The sequence below is a fragment of the Salvelinus sp. IW2-2015 genome, linkage group LG4q.1:29 (assembly GCF_002910315.2).
Source record: "Salvelinus sp. IW2-2015 linkage group LG4q.1:29, ASM291031v2, whole genome shotgun sequence".
Lineage (NCBI taxonomy): Eukaryota > Metazoa > Chordata > Actinopteri > Salmoniformes > Salmonidae > Salvelinus > Salvelinus sp. IW2-2015.
In genome coordinates this window covers 86,696,168-86,720,530 of record NC_036842.1, presented here as the reverse complement: position 1 = coordinate 86,720,530, position 24,363 = coordinate 86,696,168, and the positions used below count along the sequence as shown (strand labels likewise).

Genomic DNA, 24,363 nt, shown 5'->3' with positions numbered 1-24,363 from the left:
CTGTTGAACAATGATCAACTTCAAGCCTCACTCCATAACCAACTGGTATACATAGAGAATCAAAATGGTATCTACTAGAGTTAGGATGAAGTTTAGAAACATTTGTTACGTTAAAGTAATTATTTACTTCTTTAATTTTCTTTATTCATTGTCTGTTTGCTGCTTTAGTTGTCAGCTCTGTTGGAGTGACTGGTCAGGTCTTTGCCCATGTAGCCTGCTAATGTAGCAGTACAATGGCGCCATCTAGAGATGATATATTAGCAATGCATAGAGTACACGCATCTCGGTTACAAAGAGTACATCTGTTCAAACCAATGACACATTCCATTTCAGAAAAAATTACTTCTTACATCCTCATTTCACTGAACAAGGCAAGAAGTTGGTGCCTTGGAGGTGTCCTTTCTTCTCCCAGGGATGATTTATCCAATTATGAATTAGTCATCATACACAATGGAAAGCAGAGGTAAGGTGATATAGACACTGTCTCACCTTTCTGCCTTGAGGGATTACTACACAACAGCTGTTTTGTGTAGTAACATACATGATGATGATGATGATCCATAGCATCATACTGTAAGAGAAATAGGTGTGGAAACACATCACAAAGAGGAAATCACTCTTCCTCCTCCACAATCCACGTCTTCAGTTGAAGACAGACCCTTTTTCCAATACTGTAAGTGGCAGTGGCCGTCTCCTCTTTCCCTCTATTGGACCGTTCACTCTAATGACAGAGACAATGTCCTTGTGCCTGTTGTTAAGCCACCTGTTTCCGTTTATTTGATCTCTTCCGATCTCTCTGCGCCTTTCTTCTCTCTTCTCTCTCTCGAGATGCGTCCTCTCTCTCTTCTCGTCCTCTCTCCAGTCTTTTCGTCTCTCTTCAATCTCTCTCTCTCCTCTCCTCTGTCTCTCTCTCTCTCTCTCTCTCTCTCTCTTCTCTTCCTCTAAAATGGGTCAGGGCGAACAGGTCGTGGACTTGATCCACCGTCAGCTGTTGCGGTAGCGAATAGTGATGATGGTGATGACAGTGACATCACACCACAGGAAGACTGGCAGTGGGCCAACCCCTCCAGCCCCAGTGTTTACTAACTACACCCCTCACAGATGTTCCTTTACCCTGTAGCACACCTGGTTTCTCCTCTCTGCACCACCAGTCATCCCTTCACCTGGCTGTCTGTCTGTAAGCATTCCAGTTCTGACTGTTTTGTTTCTTTTTGAAAACACAATTGTACTGCCTGATGGAAAATGAGTCAGYAAAGACAAAAATTCAGAGAACTTGTGCTGATGTCCACCTGTTTAATTGTACATGCTGTGCCTCGATTTGTCGTCCATTAAACAGAATAGTCCTCCTCCTACTGTGGACAGAAAGGCGAGAAGCCAGACAGGAAGGAGAAAGACGTTCCATACCTTTGTCACTTTCTTACCAAATGGCTGGTACCACCTCTACATTTACATTTAAATTCTCATGGCGGGACCTGAATTGTTACGGTGGTGCCCAGCCCCCTCTAGCCTCCCTGTAATCTGAACCATGACCTGGCTTCTCCCAGATGCGTGAGCGAGTTTGTGGAATAGTTTTAGAGATGCTCTCTCTGAGGTACTCAGTCGTGCTTGGCTCCACTTGAGCGTGGTTTGTTTTGTGATCGTTTCCTCTGGTAAACAAGCCGGCTGGGGGTTTTAACAGCTCTTGAAGACATCCCATYAACATTTTAACTAGACCTGAGAGCATTCCCCTGGAGAGGAGAAAGATTTGGAGTGTAATGGTAAAGAATGTGAATCGTACAATTCAACATATTGTAGTAAATGTTTTATTTTGGGTTGTTTTGACAATGGACATTTGGCTCCATTTCTCCCTTGCCTGAAACTAGTTGTAGAGAAGGTGATTTAATTMAATTAGCTTTGATTATTTGGACCCATTGAACTATCAGCGAGTTTAGGCCTATCTTACCACAACGAAATGGTCTAAGGTCTCACGAAATTTGGATTCAGTTCATCTTTGCAATACTCCACTAATCATTACTTTTATTACAGATGATTCTGTGCCATGGTAGTGGCTGATATGAACAATGACAATGTGATTTCATCAGATGACGGCAAGACAAAGCAAGATAAAGGATGCCACCCAGCAAACCAACATTGGTTCTTTGAAAGGTCCCAGGACATTCGTTAGGTCGCGACAAATGTTCTCATAACACAAAAAAATGTCCAGTCGTGCTGATGATTATAGAATGCTTGTATAAAGCAATCGCCTGATACTGCAAGAACATTCCTAGAACACATTTAATCTGTTCCCAGAATGTTTCATTAGGTTGTGGGAAAAGTCTGGTGAGAACATTGTGGGGACATCACAAAAGATATGTTCCCAAAACACAAAAACTGTTCACAGCCTGGTTTCCCAAGAACATCTTAAGGTTAGGTTCATCTTAGAATCATAGGATCAAAGCCATAAGATGCTTTTGGGAAACCGGGCCCTGTTGTTRGGATGATTCTACAATGTTTCTTTTAGGGTGCAAAAAATATTTACTTGATGTTACAAGAACATTCCTAGAACACATTTGGTCTGTTCTTTAAAGGTTCCCAGAATGTTTTATTAGGCCGTGGAAACAGTCAGGTGGGGACATTGGGGACATTGTGGGGACATGACTAAATATATTGTATGCCACATAACAAAACCACTGTCCAGTTGTTCGGGTGATTCTGCAATGTTTATTTTAGGGTGCAAAAAATACATACACCTGATGTTACAAGAACGTTACCAGAACACATGTAGTCTGTTCTTTAAAGGTTCCCAGAATATTTATTTAGGTTGTGGGAACACTGTGGGGAAATGACAAGAGATAGGCTCCCAATCACTTTCTAGTTGTGCCGACATTCAGATAATGTTAGTATCAGGGTGCACAAAACATTCCTTTCATGTTGCTAGAATGTTTACAGAGATTTCTGAGTTCTTTAAATGTTCCAGTAACATTTAATATGTTTGTGGGAACAGTGTGAGTACATTACCAGAGATAAGATCCCAAAACACAAAAWGTGCTCAGTTGTGATGACATTCATACAATGTTGAAGTTAGGTTGCACAGGACATTCCTATAATGTTYTAAGTATGTTGACAGAACACTTGGTCTAAGTTCTTTAAAGGTTCCCAGAAGATTGAATTAAGTTATGGTTATGGGAGTCTGGTATTTTGCAAGAATATTATTGTGATATACACATAGGTTGAAATTCCCACAATGTTGCACAATGTAACACAATTTCCAAATAAGTCAGTTTTTATGACGTTCATAAACATTCATTTGTTTTAGGTTCAACATAATATTCCATTGATGTTCACACAATATATATTTTATGTTGTCTTGGAGGTCCTCAGAACATTTAAAGAATTTTTTTTTTAAATTACATTTAAATTTTACCTAATATTACCACAACATTCTCAGCATGCAAATTTGTAGTTCTTTAAAGCATAAGAAACCAGATTGGAATACAACCCCATCATGTTGCTTTCCATATGAAATAGCATTTAAAAATCATTCATAGGACACTTGAACAGGATTTAATCATCCAAACACAGCCATAGTTATTGTGACCTACTGGTCTTTTATCCTCTGCGCCACCGGGGAAGATCTCTTACATCTTCTTTTTTTCAGTATATAGCCATGCCAGTATGCCCAATCAGTAATTACATGCTTCCTTTTTCGCCTTCTTAGACATAACTAATCCAGGGAAATACTGGTAGCTGGGTTATTCACCATCACTTCACCCATCCTCTTTATACAGTGCATTCGGGAAGTATTCTTGGAGTTTGCCAAAAGGCACCTAAAGACTCTCAGACCATGAGAAACAAGATTCTCTGGTCTGATGAAACCAAGATTGAAGCCTGAATGCCAAGTGTCACGTCTGGAGGAAACCTGGCACCACCCCTACGATGAAGCATGCTGGTGACAGCATCATTCTGGGGGGATGTTTTTCAGTGGAAGGGACTGGGAGACTAGTCAGGATAGAGGGAAAGATGAATGGAGTAAAGTACAGAGAGATCGTTGATGAAAACCTGCTCCAGAGCGCTCGGGACCTCAGACTGGGGCGAATGTTCACCTTCCAACAGAACAATGACCCTAAGCACACAGCCAAGACAACACAGGAGTGGCTTCGGGACAAGTATCTGAAAGTCCTTGAGTGGCCCAGCCAGAGCCTGGACTTGAACTCGATCGAACATCTCTGGAGAGACCTGAAAATAGCTGTGCAGTGACGCTTCCCATCCAACCTGACAGAGCTTGAGAGGATCTGCAGAGAAGAATGGGAGAAACTACGCTAAGCTTGTAGCGTCATACCCAAGAAGACTAGAGGCTGTAATCACTGGCGAAGGTGCTTCAACAAAGTGCTGAYTAAAGGGTTTGAATACTTATGTAAATTATTTGCAATACATTGTGTGTAGATTGATGAAAGAAAAAAAACAATTTCATCAATTTTAGAATAAGCCTGTAATGTAACAAAATGTGYAAAAAGTCAATGGGTCTGAATACTTTCCAAATGCACTAAATATCTGTGTGAAATTTGTTTTGATTTAGAATGGACCATTATCATGCACCTGTCTCGAAGCAACAGGGGCAGGGGGAAAAATACATGTCATCTATGCACTTAAATAGCGAATGGAGGACGCTTTTCCCGTGGTTTTCATGCCAGCCAGGTAGGCAATACTCCTGTTGTAAAGAGAAGCAATGTAATTAATATTAGGAAAGTTGAGAAATAAATATAGTAAGCCTAGCCTATAGCCTAGCCTGATGCGATCATCCTCTTTTTAATAGAGGCCATCACTCTGTTTTCTCATGCATTTGCATAGCCTATAGAAATATTGCGCAACATGAGCTCATAGGCTCTCATGGAGTGTTTGAATAGATTTTCGATTACATTTGCATTGACGTCAGAGTGATTAGAGGGAGAATAGAGTGCTGAGTACCAGGCAGTTAGCAAGTTTGGTAGGCTACTAATGACCATCAGCAGCATCAGAATTTGGAGAAATCGAAATACCGTGATAAAACGGTCATGTGAGGTTTGATTGCATTCATGACCCATGACCGCTGGTGTGGCGGTAATATGGTTACCGTAACAGCCCTATTCTGGAAACTTTAAAGAACTCAGAAAGGCTGTTCTGTCAAAAATGTTGCAACGTCAATGGTTTTTTCACCCTGACAGAAACATTCTCTGAATGTCAGCACAACTGGACAGTTGTATTGTTTTGGAAATGTATCTCTTGTCCCATTACCACAATGTTCCCACAACCWAAAGAAACATTATGCGAACCTTTAAAGAACAGACAAAATGTGTGAACGTTTTTTGCACCCTAAAATAAACATTGTAGAATAATCCGCAGAACTGGACAGTTTTTGTGTTTTGGGAACATGTCTTTTGGGATGTCCCCGCAATGTTCTCACCAGACTGTTCCCACAACTTAATCAATCAATCAATCAATCAATCAAATGTATTTATAAAGCCCTTCTTACATCAGCTGATGTCACAAAGTGCTGTACAGAAACCCAGCCTAAAACCCCAAACATCCAGCAATGCAGGTGTAGAAGCACCATGGCTAGGAAAAACTCCCTAGAAAGGCCAGAACTAGGCAGAAGCCTAGAGAGGAACCAGGCTATGATGGGTGGCAATCCTCTCTGGCTGTGCTCGGGGTAGATTATAACAGAACATGCAATGTTAAATGTCATACCGATGACCAATGCAGGGCAAATAATAATAATCAACTAAGTGTTGAGGGTGCAAAGAGTTCACACCTCAGAGTAACTGTCGTTGGCTTTCATAGCGGTCACTTCAGAGTATTCTACGTCTGCTGTCTCTAGAGAGTTGGAAACACGCAGGTCTGGGCAGGTGTAGAACTGTCCCGGTGAAAGGTAGGGTTCTTCATAGCCGAGCAGAACATTGAAATGGATGCAGCAGTAAGGCCGGGTGGATGGGACGCAAGGAGTTATAGGCCAGTAGTCCGAGGCATGTCTAGGGCTCAGATCTCCAGGAGAGAAAGAAAGAAAGAAAGAAAGAAAGAAAGAAAGAAAGAAAGAAAGAAAGAAAGAAAGAGAGAAAAAGAGAGAAAGAGAGAGCGAATTAGAGAGAGCATACTTAAATTCACACAGGACACTGGATAAGYCAGGAGAAATACTCCAGATATAACAGACAGACCCTAGCCCCCCGACACATAAACTACCGCAGCATAAATACTGGAGGCTGAGACAGGAGGGGTCGAGAGACACTGTGGCCCCATCCGATGATACCCCCGGACAGGGCCAAACAGGCAGGATATAACCCCACCCACTTTGTCAAACCACAGCCCCCACACCACTAGAGGGATATCTTCAACCACCAACTTACCATCCTGAGACAAGGCTGAGTGTATCCCACATAGATCTCCGCCACGGCACAACCCAAGGGGGGGCGCCAACCCGGACAGGAAGATCGCGTCAGTGACTCAACCCACTCAAGTGACGCACCCCTCATAGGGAACCTTCATTCTGGGAACCTTTAAAGAACAGACAAAATGTGTTCTGGGAACGTTCTTGCAACATCAGGAGAATGTTTTATACAAATATTGTGTATTGAGTGACAGTTATTATAATTTTTTTRACAGCTGCAGTTATCTCTCCTAACAACTCCCAGATTGGGATCTTTTGATTTCCTCTTTTACTCTGACCACGCTTGTGACGCTACAAACAGACTGTCTCGGAAACGAGTACATTCACCTGACCTTCACTCATCTTGAAACAATGTACTCTTCCTCTGACCTCCATTTTGTGATAGGCTAAGGTCTCTCTTGTTTTTAAACAGACAAACATTGTGGTTTTATGACTTATGATTTGCTATTGGACATGACTCTAGATCACTCCTGCCCTCCATCTTCATCCAAGTCATTGAGGATATGTGATTGAGTTATTGACTGAGAGGGGACCACTAAATTACTGTTTGTCTGTTTTAGTGAGCAACTCAAGGGATTATTCTTAGACTCACACACACACTCCACGTGCACATGCACACACTCTCTCTCACACACACACACACACACACCACACACACCACACACACACACACACACACACACACACACACACACACACACACACACACACACACACACACACACCACACACACCACACACACAACACACACACACACACACACACACACACACAAATATACACACACACCCCATCTGCTGAATGAACCAGCCAGGCCACGGCTGGGCCATTAATGGCTCAAGCATCAATCAGGGTTTACAGTAGCAGGATGGATCACGGATCTCCCTGGTCAGCAGTTAACCCAGGTTTCTAGTGACCCACCAGGTGATAAATATCCTGACTGGATTTAGTCACTGCTGATGGATGATGTTGTGACCGCTAAATGAAGATTGAGGATATTAAGATTATTACTGCTCTGTTCCACTCTCTCCATCTTGACAGTGGGGATCTCTTAGCAGCAGGCTAAACCTCTTGCAAAAGGAAACAGTGAGGWGGAGAGCCATGGAGGACACCCTGTGCACCCAAGGGGACCAAGAGGATTGAGTTAAGTCAATTAAGTGTCTCTCTCTCCTTATACTTCCCATGCAATTGTAATTGTTCCCCTCTAATCAGGGACTGATTTAGACCTGGGATACCAGGTGTCTGCAATTAACTATCAGGTAGAACAGAAGACCATCAGGCTCCGGACCTCGTAGGGTAAGAGTTGAGTGAGTACCCCTGCCCTAGAGCTCAGGGTCATTATACAGGAGGGGACAGTACCTCGTAGTTCATACTCTCTACCAGTAGATGGCGACAACAGTTATATAACATCTATGGAACAGCCCTTAGCCGTGGTATATTGGCCATATACCACGCCCCTTGTGCCTTATTGCTGTAATGGAATAGCCATTGCTACATTAGTCCGGGCTACATTAGGAAGAGATTATATTAATTGACCATAGAATGTTCATGCCATAGGCTACCCATAAAATCTGTGGAAATCTGCTCCTGGCGATACGTACTGGCCTATGAGTTCTTGTACACAGAAACAACATGTTGTCACAAATATCTTTGTTAATCAGACCTGTGGTATACACCGTAAAAGCACAATTGTTAGGCAACTTGCTGCAATAGGATTGATTTTCTCAAATAAAATTTCGATGAGGAGACACACAACAAAAAATGTGTGTGTGAAAATGTTGTTGAGAAAACTCACAATCCCATTGCAGCTGGTTGCCTTACAAATGTGTTTTGAATCAACATATTTTTTTTACGGTGTAGTAGTGGTAGTGTGTGTCATTCTTGTACCGTGTGTCATACGGTGGGGTTGACAGGTTCCACATACCAACCACACAGTAATTGCAGTGTGAAGATGTGAGGTTGACCACCCCGACCACCATCCAACTGACCTTTTCCTCCTCAGCTGCTGTTCAGGGGAAGTGGAATCCACCATCAACACATCCACCTCCACCTCCACCCTTCAGACACACACACGCACACACACACACACACACACACACACACACACACACACACACACACACACACACACACACACACACACACACACACTTCTGTCAGAGCAGACACACCCCTTGGTTACTGCATCAGACATACTGTACATACCTTGTGGTACTATAGAACACAGCAAACAGACATGAGACATGCACTATAAAGCAAACAGAGGAGGAGTAGTAGGATACACTACGTAACTGTTGTTGAATGAAGAAGAGTAGAGCTTCGATTCCCAGAGACATCAGCATGATGATGTAGGTACAGAACACTCTAAAATAATAGACTACAACCAGATTATGTGTCTTGTGGCAGATTAATACAACCYCTGCTGCCATGTGGGTTGAAAACCATAGCAGGTTAACTGTGGTAAGTGTGCACATCACCCAAACACATGGCACCTGATTCACATGTTACATTCACCAGTTTACCAGTCACTGGAATGAAGTCATCTGAAGGGCACTACTGTTATTCTCTATTTCTGTTGTCACTTGTTCCACTTCAACATCTCCCTTTGAAGTCAAAATAACCTCACAGTCACTGTGGAAAGTGAATAGGATCCTACCTCTTATTACAGCTAACACCAGTATGCCTTTTCATTTGATTTTAAGCTCTACACACTGTTATCTTGATTTCCAACTCCCTTTCATTCCAATAGCCCGGTTTCAGGAAGTAGGACAAAGGGATTATTGTGCTGCCCACTGTGATTCATAGGTGACACACTCAGTTGGGTTAGTGTTCAAAATTTATCTCTTTATTTACGGCTGAGCGAGCAGTTTTAACTTGACAACCAGACTGAGTCAGTGGTCTTTCTTAGGGAGTGGAAATGCAGGTGAAACGTTAAATAGTTTTTCTAGTCTTCAACAGTTGCTTCAACAGCGATTTACACTGAGTGTACAAAACATTAAGGACACCTACTCTTTCCATGACATASACTGGTAGTAGGTGGCAGGCACCCCAGTTTCTGTCAAGAACTGCTACACTGCTGGGTTTTTCACGCTCAACAGTTTCATGTGTATCAAGAATGCAACTCAATATTASGAAGCTGTTCTTCATTTTTTGTACACACAGTGTATAGGCTATTTTATTGACTTGTTATGACATAACGTAATTATTAACATACACTGTGGGGACCAAGCTAAAGACTAAACAATAAAATGTACTGGTGCCATCGATGAAACCCTTTGAAATTCACCTGTGTGAACTCCCGCGCCTTACCACCTCTCGCAGCAGAGTAGTCTATAGAGGAGGAGCGCTACGAGAGCAGACAAAAAACGGAGGGGGTTTGAATGCCAGTGTGCGTGACTTACACATCACACTCCTGAGTCGCACAGGTCCGCATCTTGTAATACGGAATGAGAAACGGTCTTCTTGTGTCTGAGTAAACGTTTGTATTCTTTGTGAAAATAAAGAGAAAAGGGCAGAGTATTCAAAGTCAAACGCATCTTTTGCATATCAATTTGTTATTCGGCCGTCAAAAAGTCAATGCGCACAGTCTCAGGAATCCTGAGTTGTGTAGCCTACTATGATTTGAAAGAAGAAACCCAAACATAACTGAGACAGTTGCCTAACTGACAGGTACGTTCTATTTTTGACTAATTTAAAATGTTTACTTGGTTTAATAATGCTTATTTATGTTTGCTTTACTTTGAATTAGCCTACATAGGCCTATTCAAATTAGGCATCCGCGAAACGCTCGTCAATACGTTTTTGCTCAGATGCGTATCAGAAAGCTAGCCAATACTGAATACTTTCAATTATTGATTAAATTATATTATTGTCCTAATAGCCTACGTTTTGCAATGATAAGCATACACTAACCAAAATCTCCAGAATAGCCTCACAGAATGTTCCGCGGATTTCTCTCAACAGTTTATATCATTAATCACTTCACTCTCTTTAAATCACGATATATCCTCTAAGATTATGTTTCTCAAATCTGTATTTACTTGTTCCTTGCAATAACACCTCCTATAGGAAATGAATTGTATCTGGACGGGACACGGGAGCAGGTGCGCGGTACATACAAAAGAAAGGCTCTTATCTAGAGCGACATACATTTTCATACTTTTTGTACTGGTCACCCGTGGGATTCGCCATGCTCTACCAACTGAGCCACACGGGGACCAATAATGGTACAATAATATGGAGTCAATGAAATGTGTTTTGGTTCTTCACGCTTACTCATAATTGTAAGTAAAAAACAAACTAGTCATTCCTCTAGTATGTGCACATGCCACTTTGACTCCCATCCATCCTTGAAAATAGTTTTGCATGAGGGGCCACCATTTCCTCTCCATCACTAGAATTGTATATCTTTGTCTGTGATGACAGTGTCCTAAAATAGAGAATCAGAACTCTGGACTGATGGTCAATAATGTTATTACAGTCTTTTAACGATTTAATGTTTTAGGGAAGATCTCATAGAGAAAACCCTTAGGTTCCAGAGGGTTAATCAATCATTTGTTTGCAGTAATCAAGAAAGGCTATGTAACATTATATTGATATAAACATAATTGTCATAGCCTATAATGGCAACATATGTATTGGCTGCTGTGGAATCATCCATTTAAATATGATAGTGAGATTTATGAATTGTCTGGAAATATCAAGTACAAAACTGGCCTATAATAGAGAAACAACAACAATGTATTGTTAAATCAAGAAATATACTCCACTCGGGATATTAGGTAATGATGCTAAGGGGGTTGAGCCTTCTCTCCTTGCTGACCTCTCCTGCTGTTTTTGTTGTCTTCCCACCACTTGTACAAAATGTGATGATATGGACCAAGCAGGCAAATCTCTACATGCAAATATTCTGATTAACTAGGGTCTGAAATCTCTCTCTTTCTCCTCCTCTCTATCTATCTATCTATCTATCTATCTATCTATCTACTATCTATCTTCTATCTATGCTATCTATCATCTTTTGTCTCTCTCATCTCTTCTCTCTCTCTCTCTTCTCTCTCTCTCTCCTTTGTCTCTCTGATTACTAAGAGTTGACAATTCTCTCTCTTTCATCCTTCTCTCTCTCTCTCTCATCTTTCTCTCTCTGACAGACCTTAAAAGCATTCCCCAGTGGATTGCCATTTAAGTGGCCTGCACTCCAACTATTTATCATTTTGTACAGCGCCCCACTCATAGTCCACCTGACTTGTTTTAATTGGGGTTCTAGCTACCACTCCTTTGGGGAAGTTTTCTAAACTTAGCTGTGTGGTTGGTTGGTTGCATCGCCCTACAGACCAGAGAGGGTTGCTGTATCCTCGGTGATTCACCCCATTGGGTTGCACTGTGGTCGGAATGGAACCAGAGATCTGGAATTTGGAACCACCGAAGTGGTGCTGAGTGTTGCTCGGTCAGCACTGCAGAACACTACTTCAATAAAACTTTATTGTCTGTCGGTCAACATGAGTTTCACTGACTGGCTTGTTCACAATAATAGCGAGTCATAGTAGAAGTGCTGATGTGTTTGATATTGAAGTGGGGCTCCATAATGCTCCCATGTCATATCAGCATTTAGTAACAGTGATTTCACTGACGTGGTGCTGTGGTGGAGTGAGTAGACCACGGCTTTAGACCCTGACACACACACTTCCATTTATGAGCCTGACAAAGCAATAGTGATCCCTCTTGTTTTTCTAATCCCTATTTTTATCAAGAGAATGATCCTTTTTCTCTACACCTCTCTGTCTGAACACGTGAGGGAAATCTAGACGCCAATATTATTATGATTGATGGTGTTTTTTTTGTGTTATTGTTATGAATGTCCCGAATAAGTCACCCCTCATTTTTTWACTTTCCTAACCTTAGTTGAATGAGATAATAAGTGTCTCTGGATAAGCCTGTCTGCTAATTGACTAAAACATACAGTGTAATGTAACTTCTCTCTTTCTGTGGCTTATGTTTGGAACAGGATGAAGAATATCTGCTTGTTGGACATCGTGATCATCCTCTGGGCTCTGTGCTCCTCGAAGGTGAGAGGTCAATGTGATGAACCGGCCGAGAACTCCAAGCTCAACCTCTCTGTGACCTACAARCTGCCCAGCTTCGAGGCCGACTCCGCCATACAGAACATGGTCACCTTCGAGGGGACGGTTTACGTTGGTGCTGTGAACAGGATCTATGCGCTGTCAGAGAACCTGACCAAGCTGTCGGAGTACCGGACCGGGCCCGTGTCAGAGGCTGGTGTCGAAAGGCAATGTGGCCCAAGTAGCCAGGATGGAGCTGCTGGCAAGCCCAACGCTGTGTTGGACAACAATAACATGGCCCTGCTGGTGGAGCGTTACTATGACGATGAGCTGTTCAGCTGCAGCTCCGCGGACGCCGGTGTCTGCCGTCGCCACTTGCTGGTGGAGAGAGGGAATGTTTCCAAGGAGGTGAACTGTATGTATTCACCCAAGACAGATGATGGAGGACGGCAGGGCTGTCCCGACTGTGTTACCAGCCCCCTGGGTTCCCGTGTGCTCAACATGGTGAGCGGAGGTGTGGTACGGTTCTTCGTAGGGAACTCGGAGATCACTGGAAGCGCTGGAACTGGAAGTCCGTCCCGCATGACCTCCGACCCCCAGGCCCAGCAGCCACAGCACCACACCATCTCAGTGCGTCAGATGAAAGAAACCCAAGATGGCTTCCGTTTCTTCTCCGACCAGTCCTACATGGACCTGGCCCCGGGCCTCCGCGGCGACCACCACCTGCGTTACGTCTACTCCTTCCAGAGCGGCAGCCACGCCTACTTCCTCACCGTGCAGCGTGAGGGCCGCAGCTCGCAGGTCTACCACACCCGCATCGTCCGCATGTGRGGCACCGACCCGGAGCTGCGGCGTTATGTGGAGATGCCCTTTGAATGCATCCTGACGGAGAGGCGGCGGCGGCGGCGCTTGGCCAGCATCGAGGTGTTTAATGTCCTCCAGGCGGCCCATGTGGCCGAGGCGGGCAGCGAGCTGAGGCAGGAGATGGGGCTGAAGGAAGGGGAMGACGTGCTGTTTGCTGCCTTCGCCCGATCCAAGCCAGACTCCCCGGAACCCACAGCCAGCTCGGCCGTCTGCGTCATCTCACTGGCAGACGTCAACAACTTCTTCAAGGATTTCATCCAGAAGTGCCACACCAAGCAGCCATACCACTTCACCGGCTCCGAGGAGAAACGCTGCTACAACGGGGTAAGAACTGAATAATAATGCACTATGAAAGTTATGTGTTATAGAATCAGTACAAATATGCTTCATCATATTTCYTAAACATGTTTTCCACTGTAATGTAGATGTAGTTAGAGTACTGTTGAAGGGTATTATGGTCATTAGGTTATTTTCAGGATTTAAGAGTTAGAGAATTAGCTCCTGCAGCAACTACTGTATGTAGTTGACTTGAATTAAGCATGGATTAAGGAGAGTTAGTGAGGCACGGTAATTCAATAAATTCAAGACTGTATCGATGATAAATCATTACGGGACGGAGTCAACTGTCTCCTTCTACCAGACCCTTCCTGTTGCTGTATGTCTATCTCTGCTCCGGAGGTCTTCACTTGGCTTCATGCCTCTCTTCTCCTCTTCTCTGTCTTCTCTTCTCTATCCATCCATCAGCATTGATGGGATCAATCAGTTAAATAATCTGATCAATAGGGACATGAATTGAACTGCTGACGGCCCTTCTAGAGGTCCTGTCAATAGTTCTGTCAAAATCTGTAGCAGCACTGAGCAGAGCACCCTCCCATGCCCTGACTTCATTATTACGAGACCTGGGTTCATTGTTAAAACAAACGCTTAATGTATCTTAAAGATTTCAAATAGTATTGGAACCCAGATCTGACTTTACCACATAGACATACAGTAGAGCCGACAACGTCACTACAACATACATAGCTCAGGTCCACTCTCTCCCTGAGAATGAGGATGTTAATAGTTTTTAATGATTATGTAGCTACAGTAGAGATACAGAGAGAGGGGAGGGGAGGGGGGGGGCTTTAGTTAAGAATGCAGAGGGGGGAAATTGAATCATGGAATGCATTTCTGACTCTCAGCGATCCGTGATGAATCTGTGGTAAAATAACAGGAACTCAGCAGCTGCTGGGAGGAAGATGATACTATACCATGCCAGTGAAAGCTCTCTCTCTCTCTCTCTCTCTCTCTCTCTCTCTTTTCCTCTCTCTTCTCTCTCTCCTCTCTCTCTCTCTCTCTCTCTCTCTCTCTCTCTCGCTTACTCTGGCTTCCCTCTTTCTCTCTATCTCCTCCTTCGTCTCTCTCTCTATCTCTCTCGTTCTCTCTCCCTCTCTACGTTCTCTCAGTCTCTCTTCTTCTCTCTCTCTCCTCATTCTTTCTCTCTCGCTCTCTCTCTCTCCTTATTGTATCTCCATCTCTCTCTCTGCTCCTTCTCGTCTCCCACCGTACATCTCCATCTTCTCCCTTACTGCTCCATCATCTTTCTCTCTTCTCTTAACTCTCGTCTCTCGTCATCTCGTCATCTACTTAGACTTCTCCGCGTCCTCTCACTCTCTCTCTCTCCCCCTTACTCTCCATCTCTCTCTCAAAATATTATTTACACACAAAAAGATGATGGCATGCTAGCTAGGCACATTTTTATCAGACATAATTTTTCACTGACTAATCAGGTGCCTTGTGGTGCAAGAGCCTCTACACTTAGTTATACTGGTGTAATAACTGAATTATACCTTTTAATAATTCCACAGTCAGAATTAAGCAGGTTTTTCAGATTTGTTTTTTCAGATATTTTGGTTTCTGTTTTAGACATCGTCGTACAGTCTTATTCATGTAGTCGATTTTAAATGTAATGTGTGGATTTTCTGCAGCCAAAAGAGCTTTTAACAGGTAAATGCTATCAGGGATTCTCTTTCTGTAGATGACTTTAACAGCCATTAAAACATATTCCTTTGTGCTCTCAAGTCAAAACAACAAGTCATTTAAATGTTTAACCACCAGACCAACAGGTGTTTTTTAGACTTAAGGAGGGGTTAACTTGGCAGCAATGAGTATGAACGCACAATAACTGACCAACGGTCTCTTGCCCTGTTTTTGTTTTAAAGCCTGAAGGAGAAGAAGGATCTTATCCTAGTAGTTTTCTAATGGATTTATGGGTCATATTCAGTGGCATATGGCAAGTAGATCCTCTCTTTTATTCCATAGTAAGAGAACCAGATAAGCCAGGCCATAAAACAGTCAAAAGTAAACGCACGAAAGAGGCATGCTTAAGCTTTATAATCTGTTTAACTAAACTGCTGTAGTTCTGAAGAAGACCTGGAATAGGAATGTAAAGGAGGGTTGGAGAAGCGAGCGGATGCAAGAGTATGTTTGATGATTTAAGTGGTGGTTGTCAACTCCACRGAGCCTCTTAACTCCTGGCTACGGACCCATAGGGCTCTGGTCAAAAGTAGTGCACTATGAAGGGAAAAGAGTGGGACTCAACCCTGGGACTCAACCCTGGGACTCAACCCTGGGACTCAACCCTGGGACTCAACCCTTGGGACTCAAACTGGTGTAGGGAGTCAGATATGATAAATGATGTAATGATTAGTGGCTCTGTCATCTTGTCCATGCGTTAGAGGCTAGAGTAAGTCTGTTTTCAGTAGCTGCTCATTGCCTCTCTCGCTGCAGGCTCATTATGGTCTGGCTGTTTGTTACTTACCAGAAACACAAACCATCTAAAATACTAATGAAAGAATAATAACGTGTCCGCTCAATAGACTTATACACACAAACTTCAAGGAGTTTCAAAGTGCTTCTTAAAACTYTTGATGGGATTATACATCAGACTTCGGCTTGACAAGGAGTAAGGTTATATGCACTCAATAATATGATTATTGTGGATAGTCAGATTAATATAATAGTTTGATTAAAATGTTTACGTGCTTTGCAAGACACAATTTCCCAAACAATCCTGTTTACATGGACACATCTGAAATCAGGCTATCTGATGGCAGTCTGATAAATGCAGAAAATCGTCAATCACAATAAATGTTGTACCACAGGACATGCTATTTTTGGGAAGGGTATTTGATTCTGTGTATCGGACATAATAGAGTTGTATGTGAAACTAATTTAAGGTGCATACATTCAGCTTGTTCCAGACCTCACTTCATCTTGCTTAAAGAGGGAGGCTCACTCGGGGTTTGGTGCTTATAGCACGCGTAGATCAAATACACAGCTGGAACTCTGATAGGTGTTTACATGTCCTAGTAACTCTAAAAGGTTGCTCAGAAAAACCAGGTGTCTTAATCGGCGTATGCTGACTTCGATTTTTTAACTTACGCCGATTTAAGATCAGCAGAGTAAGGCGTTTAAATGACTAATGCCATACTCAGCCTACTGCCATAATCAGTTTAATATCAAATTATTAGTGTGCATATAAACGCACTAATGTTTATTTTTGATTTTTTTACTACACATTTTGCTGAGTAATGGTAATGGAAGCGAGTGAGAGATGGTAAGGACTTGGAATGGCACCAATAGACAAAGACAGGGAGGCATCATCACTCAAGTTTAATAACGGATGTAGGTTACATTGCAACTATCATTTCTTAAATATATATATCGTAATATTAGTATAYCTGTAGTATAAATACAATATTAGGKAGGGGGGACACTTGGGTCTTAAAATATACAAACGGGCTTCCCGAGTGGCGCATTGYTCTAAGGCCCTGCATCGCAGTGCTATCTGTGCCACTAGAGATCCTGGTTCCAGTCCAGACTCTGTCGCAGCCGGCCACGACCGMGAGACCCATGGGGCGGCACACAATTGGCCCAGCGTCGTCCGGGTTAGGGGAGGGTTTGGCTGGCAGGGATGTCCTTGTCCCATCCCACCCTAGCGACCTGCCTACGGCGGGCAAGCGCAATGCACGCYAACCCTGAATGCTGATTGGCTGAGAGGCATGGTATATCAGAAATAATTTATTTTTACTGCTCTAATTATGTTGGTAACCAGTTCATAATAGCAATAAGGCACCTKGAGGGTTTGTGGTATATGGCCAATATACCACGGCTAAGGCCTGTATCCAGGCACTCGGCGTTGCACCGTGCATAAGAACAGTTATATAACATCTATAGAACAGCCCATAGCTGTGGTATAATGGCCATATACCACACCCCCTCGGGCCTTATTGCTAATTAGATTACCATTGATTTGTTAAAACCTTCCCGTCGCTGATTGCTTTTAAATTGAATCTGAAGCCTGATTGATAGTATGTGTGTAATATAATTCACATGGAAGAGGGTTTTGATCGACAGTCATTTTAATTAGCAGTACAGTTTAAATGAACATGTTTTAAATTGTGGCTTTAAGAAAGTAAACAAAAACTAGTGACATAGAGAGGCATTGATTTTATGTTACTTTGTAAAAAAGAAAGCGTAATAATTTCTGATTATGAATTTAACAAGGATATATGTCTGTATATACCCAACATCCAACGCATTACATAAGTATAAAAAGTATCCATTTAACAGTTGAGTGAGTGCTACTGCTGCCTTTGAGATGCCACGCACTGCTTCCCACATGCCTGGGCCTGTTCATGCCCTGCCTGGGCCTGTTCATGCCCTGCCCCTGAACTGCCTGAACTGGCTGCTGTGCAGAACCCAAGCAGGACTTGCATCCAGATGCACCCGTTTTCTCTATATAGTGCACTACTTTGCTCAGCGGACAATAGGGAACAGGCATGGTGCCATTGGGAACATTCCCCATGAAGATGGTTCAGGGTCATTTCTCCCCAAGGTAGGGAGAGGAGAGAGAGGAGAGGCTCAAAATTCACTTCACTGAAAGAATTACAAAATCATAAAATTACAGAAACGTTTCCTTGGCCCTGCCTGGTCTGTTCCATCCCCTTTATAATCTCACATACGGGGTTTTGATAAGGATTGGGTAGATTGTGTATTGATCTGAGGGTTTGATAAAAGGTTGGGTAGATGTGTATTGATCGGGGGTTTGATAAGGTAGGCTAGTATGTTGTATGGATCTGCGAGTTTTTTTATTTTTTATTTAGTATTACAGGTCAGTTGATGCTGAGATTTTCATTGCAATAACTGGGGTTTTGATACAGTAGGTAGTGTGTATGATTGGGTTGATAAGGTAGGTAGATGGTGTATGAGATCTGGGTTTGATAAGGTAGGGTAGTAGTGTATTGTATTTGGGGTTTGAGAAGTTGAGGTAGATGTGGTAATGTATCTGGTTGATAAGGTTAGGGGTTAGATGTGCTATTATCTGGGTTTGATAAGGTGTAGATGTGTTGTATTTGATCTGGGGTTTGATAAGGTTAGGTAGATGTGTATGTCTGGGGTTGATAAGGTAGGGTTAATTGTTGTATGATCTGGGGTGTGATAAGGTAGGGTAGATGTGGTATGTATCTGGGTTTTGATAAGTTGGGGTAAGAGTTGTTTGATCTGGGGTTTGATAAGGTAGGGTAGATGTGTATGATCTGGGTTGATAAGTAGGTAGTGGTATGATCTGGTTTGATAAGTAGGGGTAGATGTGTATTGATCTGTGGGTTTAATAAGGTAGGGTAGATGTGTATTGATCTGGGGTTTGATAAGTAGGGTAGTATGTGTTTGATCTGGGTTTGATACGGTCGTAGTGGTAGATGTTGTATTGTCTGGGGTTTGAGTAGTATAGGTAGTAGTAGGTAGGTGTGTATTTACAGTTTTGTGCTCTTGTGTGTGCTCTGCGTCTATGAGCGATAGTAATCTCTGTATGAGGTTCAGCTTGAGATTTTTGGTTTTTTTCCAAAGCCGCATCTGTTTCACCCCCCCCCCCCCCCCCACCCACCCCCCCACTCCCGAGTGGTGCAGTTGGTCTAAGGCGCTGCATCTCAGGCTGACAGGCAATCACTTACAGACACCCTGGTTTGAATCCAGGCTGTATCACAACCGGCCATGATTGGGAGTCCCATAGGGCGGCGCACAATTGGCCCAGAGTCGTCTGGGTTTGGTCGGTGTAGACCGTCATTGTAAATACGAATTTGTTCTTAACTGACTTGCCTAGTTAAATAAAGGTTAAATAAAAAAATGACAAATAATAAAATAAACACACGCACATACACTAGCCTAGCCCATATGGCTGTGTGGTAAGAGCAGGGTGAAAGACCACCCCACTCCAGCTGCATGCTCTCTCAGGCCCCTCCACCCTCTCAGTTCAGTGAGTCGTTCCCAGTATGAGCCCAGCCCAGTACAGTGTGTCATGGGTTGGCCGTGCCCAGACAGGCTCCATGTGTGAGGAGAGGCTGAGCCCCAGGAGCTAGATACCACCAGAGACTGGCTGACTGGCACGCTAGCCACCTGGCATCCAGCTGCTGACTGATTGACTGCCTTCAAAACCTGTCTCTGGAGGAGAATAGAATAGAAACAGAGTAGAAACACTTTGAGACAAGGTCATTGAGACAATATGTATGTATGAAATACAATTAGTCAACTGGTCCATAATGAAGTGGAACTGTTCACCAACTGTGTTTCATACGTACCTATTGTCTCAAATTCATAGTAGGCTAATTTGAAAAGCTTACCTGACTGTACCTGTATTTTGGAGACATAATATTKACTTAGTAGCCTATGACTTAGTATTGACTAACTCTGCAATATATAGAGAGGAGCAGTGGGTCAATATTAAGAAAAAAAAGTGATTACATAAGATTGTCCTTTTGGTCAAGCGATGCTGACATTATCAAACTGGACTTTAATTCTAAATAGTTGAAAACAGATATGTTCAGGAAGCTGTTTATTTAAGGAATTCTCCATGGCTGGTGTGCTTGCTCAGTTACCATCTGCAGGTATTTCCTGGAAATAATCAGGCTGTTTTCTGTGGTAAATGTCTGTTCATTTTTTGCAATATGTTAATCATTAGCGAGGGGTCTCCATCCTCTGTTCCCTGCGACTTGTTTGGAAAAAACAACATTGCTTAGTGTGTGTGTGTGTGCTGCTTGTCGGTTTGTGACGTTGGTGTTGTGTGAACACCTTATCTTCATAACCCAGATAAAGAAAGAGCAGGAAATTGTCAAAACGTCTCCCACGTCTCCGCTTGCAACCTGTCTCTCTCCCAGAGGGAAAGCACGTACTGGAATTACCCTAACACCGATCCCTGCTGCGCACCGCTCCTCTTCTCGTCAAGGCTGCGTGTGGCATGTCAACTTCCCTTTTTGCCATATCGCTACAAATGAGATATCTTCTCCTCACATCATCTCTTCCTTTTTTCATCCACATATCTAAGCAGGGATTTTTCAAACACCTACTTTATGACTTATGATGTATTTACCTATTTACCTAAGTCTCCACACTTGTTTAGAGTCAGATGTGAAGCAGAGGAGCTTTGTTCAGTTGAGCTTAGCTATGAGTCAAGGCKCCAGAACTGTTTCCTAATCAGTCACTCACAGTTCCTCCTCCACACATTAATATCCTGCTTTCTGGTGGAATACCTGCTATGCTATGTGGACACACTTGTCTTTCAATCACCCACACCCCCATTTATGCATGAGAGACCAAACTCAATCTCCTACCCCCTGACCACAAGCCACCCTCCTGACCAGTGCCCTCACCTCGACCCCTACTTCCTCCCCCAATGCCCTCTCATTTCCTTACTCTCCCTTAAAGCATTGTCTCCCATGCAGTCTGAACTGGCTTCATGAAGGGCCAGGGTTTTTATCACCAAGGTCAGTGGAGTGGTTGAGAGGTAAATMATCTTGTTTGTTAGGCCAGCCGGTGCACCCGGTGGGCACAGGAGCCCAAGCCAGCACCACATCATTAACCTCAGRCAGACTTCTATGGACTCTACGGACGTATGGATTGCTGGACTTCGCCATTGCAGTCACAGATGTCCATGTAGTTGTTCCTCCCTAGCCGCATGCAGCAGATACAGTTAAAGTCGGAAGTACATACACCTTAGCCAAATACATTTAAACTCAGTTTTTCACAATTCCTGACATTTAATCCTCGTAAAAATTCCCTGTCTTAGGTCAGTTAGGATCACCACTTCATTTTAAGAATGTGACATGTCAGAATAATAATAGAGAGAATTATTTATTTTAACTTTTATTTATTTCATCACATTCCCAGCGGGTCAGAAGTTTACATACACTCAATTAGTATTTGGTAGCATTGCCTTTAAATTGTTTAACTTGGGTCAAACGTTTCGGGTAGCCTTCTACAAGCTTCCCACAATAAGTTGGGTGAATTTTGGCCCATTCCTCCTGACTAAGCTGATGTAACTGAGTCAGGTTTGTAGGCCTCCTTGCTCGCACACGCTTTTTCAGTTCTGCTTACAAATTTTCTAAAGGCTTGAGGTCAGGGCTTTGTGATGGCCACTCCAATACCTTGACTTTATTGTCCTTAAGCCATTTTGCCACAACTTTGGAAGTATGCTTGGGGTCATTGTCCATTTGGAAGACCCATTTTCCACTAAGCTTTAACTTCCTGACTGATGTCTTGAGATGTTGCTTCAATATATCCACCTAATTTTCCTCCCTCATGATGCTGCCACCCCCGTGCTTCATGGTTGGGATGGTGTTCTTCGGCTTGCAAGCCACCCCCTTTTTCTTCCAAACATAACAATGGTCATTATGGCCAAACAGTTCTGTTTTTGTTTCATCAYACCAGAGGACATTTCTCCAAAAATTACGATCTTTGTCCCCATTAGTAAGTTGCAAACCGTAGTTTGGCTTTTTATGGCGGTTTTGGAGCAGTGGATTCTTCCTTGCTGAGCGGCCTTTCAGGTTATGTCGATAAAGGACTCGTTTTACTGTGGATATAGATACTTTTGTACCTGTTTCCTCCAGCATCTTCACAAGGTCCTTTGCTGTTGTTCTGGGATTGATTTGCACTTTTCGCACCAAATTACGTTCATCTCTAGGAGACAGTACAAGTCTCCTTCCTGAGCGGTATGACAGCTGCATGGTCCCATGGTATTTTATACTTGCATACTATTGTTTGTACAGATGGACGTGGTACCTTCAGGCGTTTGGAAATTGCTCCCAAGGATGAACCAGACTTGTGGAGTTCTACAATTTTATTTCTGAGGTCTTGGCTGATTTATTTTGATTTTCCCATGATGTCAAGCAAAGAGGCACTGAGTTTGAAGGTAGGCCTTGAAATACATCCACAGGTACACTTCCAATTGACTCAAATTATGTCAATTAGCCTATCAGAAGCTTCTAAAGCCATGACATAATTTTCTGTAATTTTCCAAGCTGTTTAAAGGCACAGTCAACTTAGTGTATATAAACTTCTGACCCACTGGAATTGTGATACAGTGAATTATAAGTGAAATAATCTGTCTGTTAACAATTGTTGGAAAAATGACTTGTGTCATYCACAAAGTAGATGTCCTAACCGACTTGCCAAAACTATAGTTTGTTAACAAGAAATGTGTGGAGTGGTTGAAAACGAGTTTTAATGATTCCAACCTAAGTGTATGTAAACTTCCGACTTCAACTGTACATGACAGTCCGCTCGCACCCAGACCTTTGATCTTTCAACTGGGAACTGATGATACATTGACAAAAGCAAGCCTTTAACCAAACTCTCATTTGAAAGATGTGATATTTCAAGGTTAGGTTTAGATGAATCTTGAATACATCTGAACCTTGGTTAAGATGACTTGATGAAATGTAAAGTGGATTTAAAGTCCTTCCGGGCCAAGGCATGCTCTGACTCTGGCCTTTAGCTGAGGCTAAACCCCCAGCCATTCCATTCAGCTAGAGTAATCCCCACACAATGGAGCCAAGGGATTGTGTCTGAATGTGTACTCAAGTAATGGAGGGGAGAGAATAGAAAGACACCCCCTCGCCTGCTAACCTTTCAATCCCCATCCCACCCATGCTTGTGTGGTTTTTATCACCCTGTCGCGCTCCCATACAATGCATCACCAAACAGAGAGGAAGGCTATCTAAGTAGTCAATCCATCGGACGCCATACTACTAGACTCTGTCAACTCTGACAAGATTACTTAGTCTTTATGGTTTAGGGATTGTGTCAAAAATATATAAATATATTGTTTTTACAGTTCTGAGAACTGTTTTATTTAGATTTTTATAGGAAGACAAAATACGTTTTTATAGTGTTTGTGTGTTAACTAACTCAAGCAGTTCATTTTAGTGTTTTTCCAACAAGAACAGATTGCTTTTTTGAGCTCATGTGACAGTGAGCCTGATTGACACAGTGATGTTCAGTCCTTTTTCATAAGAAGATGCATATATTCCCTGGCTACGCTGGCACCAACCAGATGTATTTAGGTCATGTTGTAACGGCTGTCAATGTRGTTCTCCTCCTCAGACGAGGAGGAGCATGGATCGGACCAAGATGCGGAGTAGGAGGTATTCATGATTTTAATGGCAAACCAACAAACACTACAAATAAACAAAACAACAAACGTGACTAACCTGCAACAGTCCTGTGTGGCCCAAACGCTAACACAGGAAACAAACACCCACAAAACACCAGTGAAACCCTGGCTGCCTTAGTATGACTCTCAATCAGAGACAAACGATACACACCTGTCTCTAATTGAGAATCATACCAGGCCGAACACAAAACCCAACATAGAAATAGAAAACATAGACTGCCCACCCAACACTCACGCCCTGACCAATAAAGACATACAAAACAAGAGAAAACAGGTCAGGAACGTGACACATGTATTATTTTGACATTAATCCCTGAAGATCTCTGATGTGTGTGTGTCTGTGTGTGTGTGTGTGTTGATGTGCTGTGTGTGTGTGTGTGTGTGTGTGTGTGTGTGTGTGTGTGTGTGTGTGTGTGTGTGTGTGTGTGTGTGTGTGTGTGTGTGTGTGTGTGTGTGTGTGTGTGTGTGTGTGTGTGTGTGTGTGTGTGTGTGTGTGTGTGTGTGTGTGTGTGTGTGTGCTGTGTGTGTGTGTGTGTGTGTGTGTGTGCGTATGTGC

The 24,363-nt window shown here is 42.9% G+C and overlaps 1 protein-coding gene across 1 annotated transcript in view; it reads left to right on the top strand.

Annotated features, from left to right (window-relative positions):
* Positions 1 to 9,767: 9,767 nt before the first annotated feature.
* The window catches only part of LOC111961046 (hepatocyte growth factor receptor-like), a 118,788-nt gene continuing 104,192 nt past the window's right edge, over positions 9,768 to 24,363 (top strand). Inside the window, 2 exon segments of the mRNA XM_070439877.1 lie at positions 9,768 to 10,067; positions 12,403 to 13,645. Coding sequence (XP_070295978.1) covers positions 12,404 to 13,645 — 1,242 coding nt within the window. The 5' untranslated portion in view covers positions 9,768 to 10,067; position 12,403.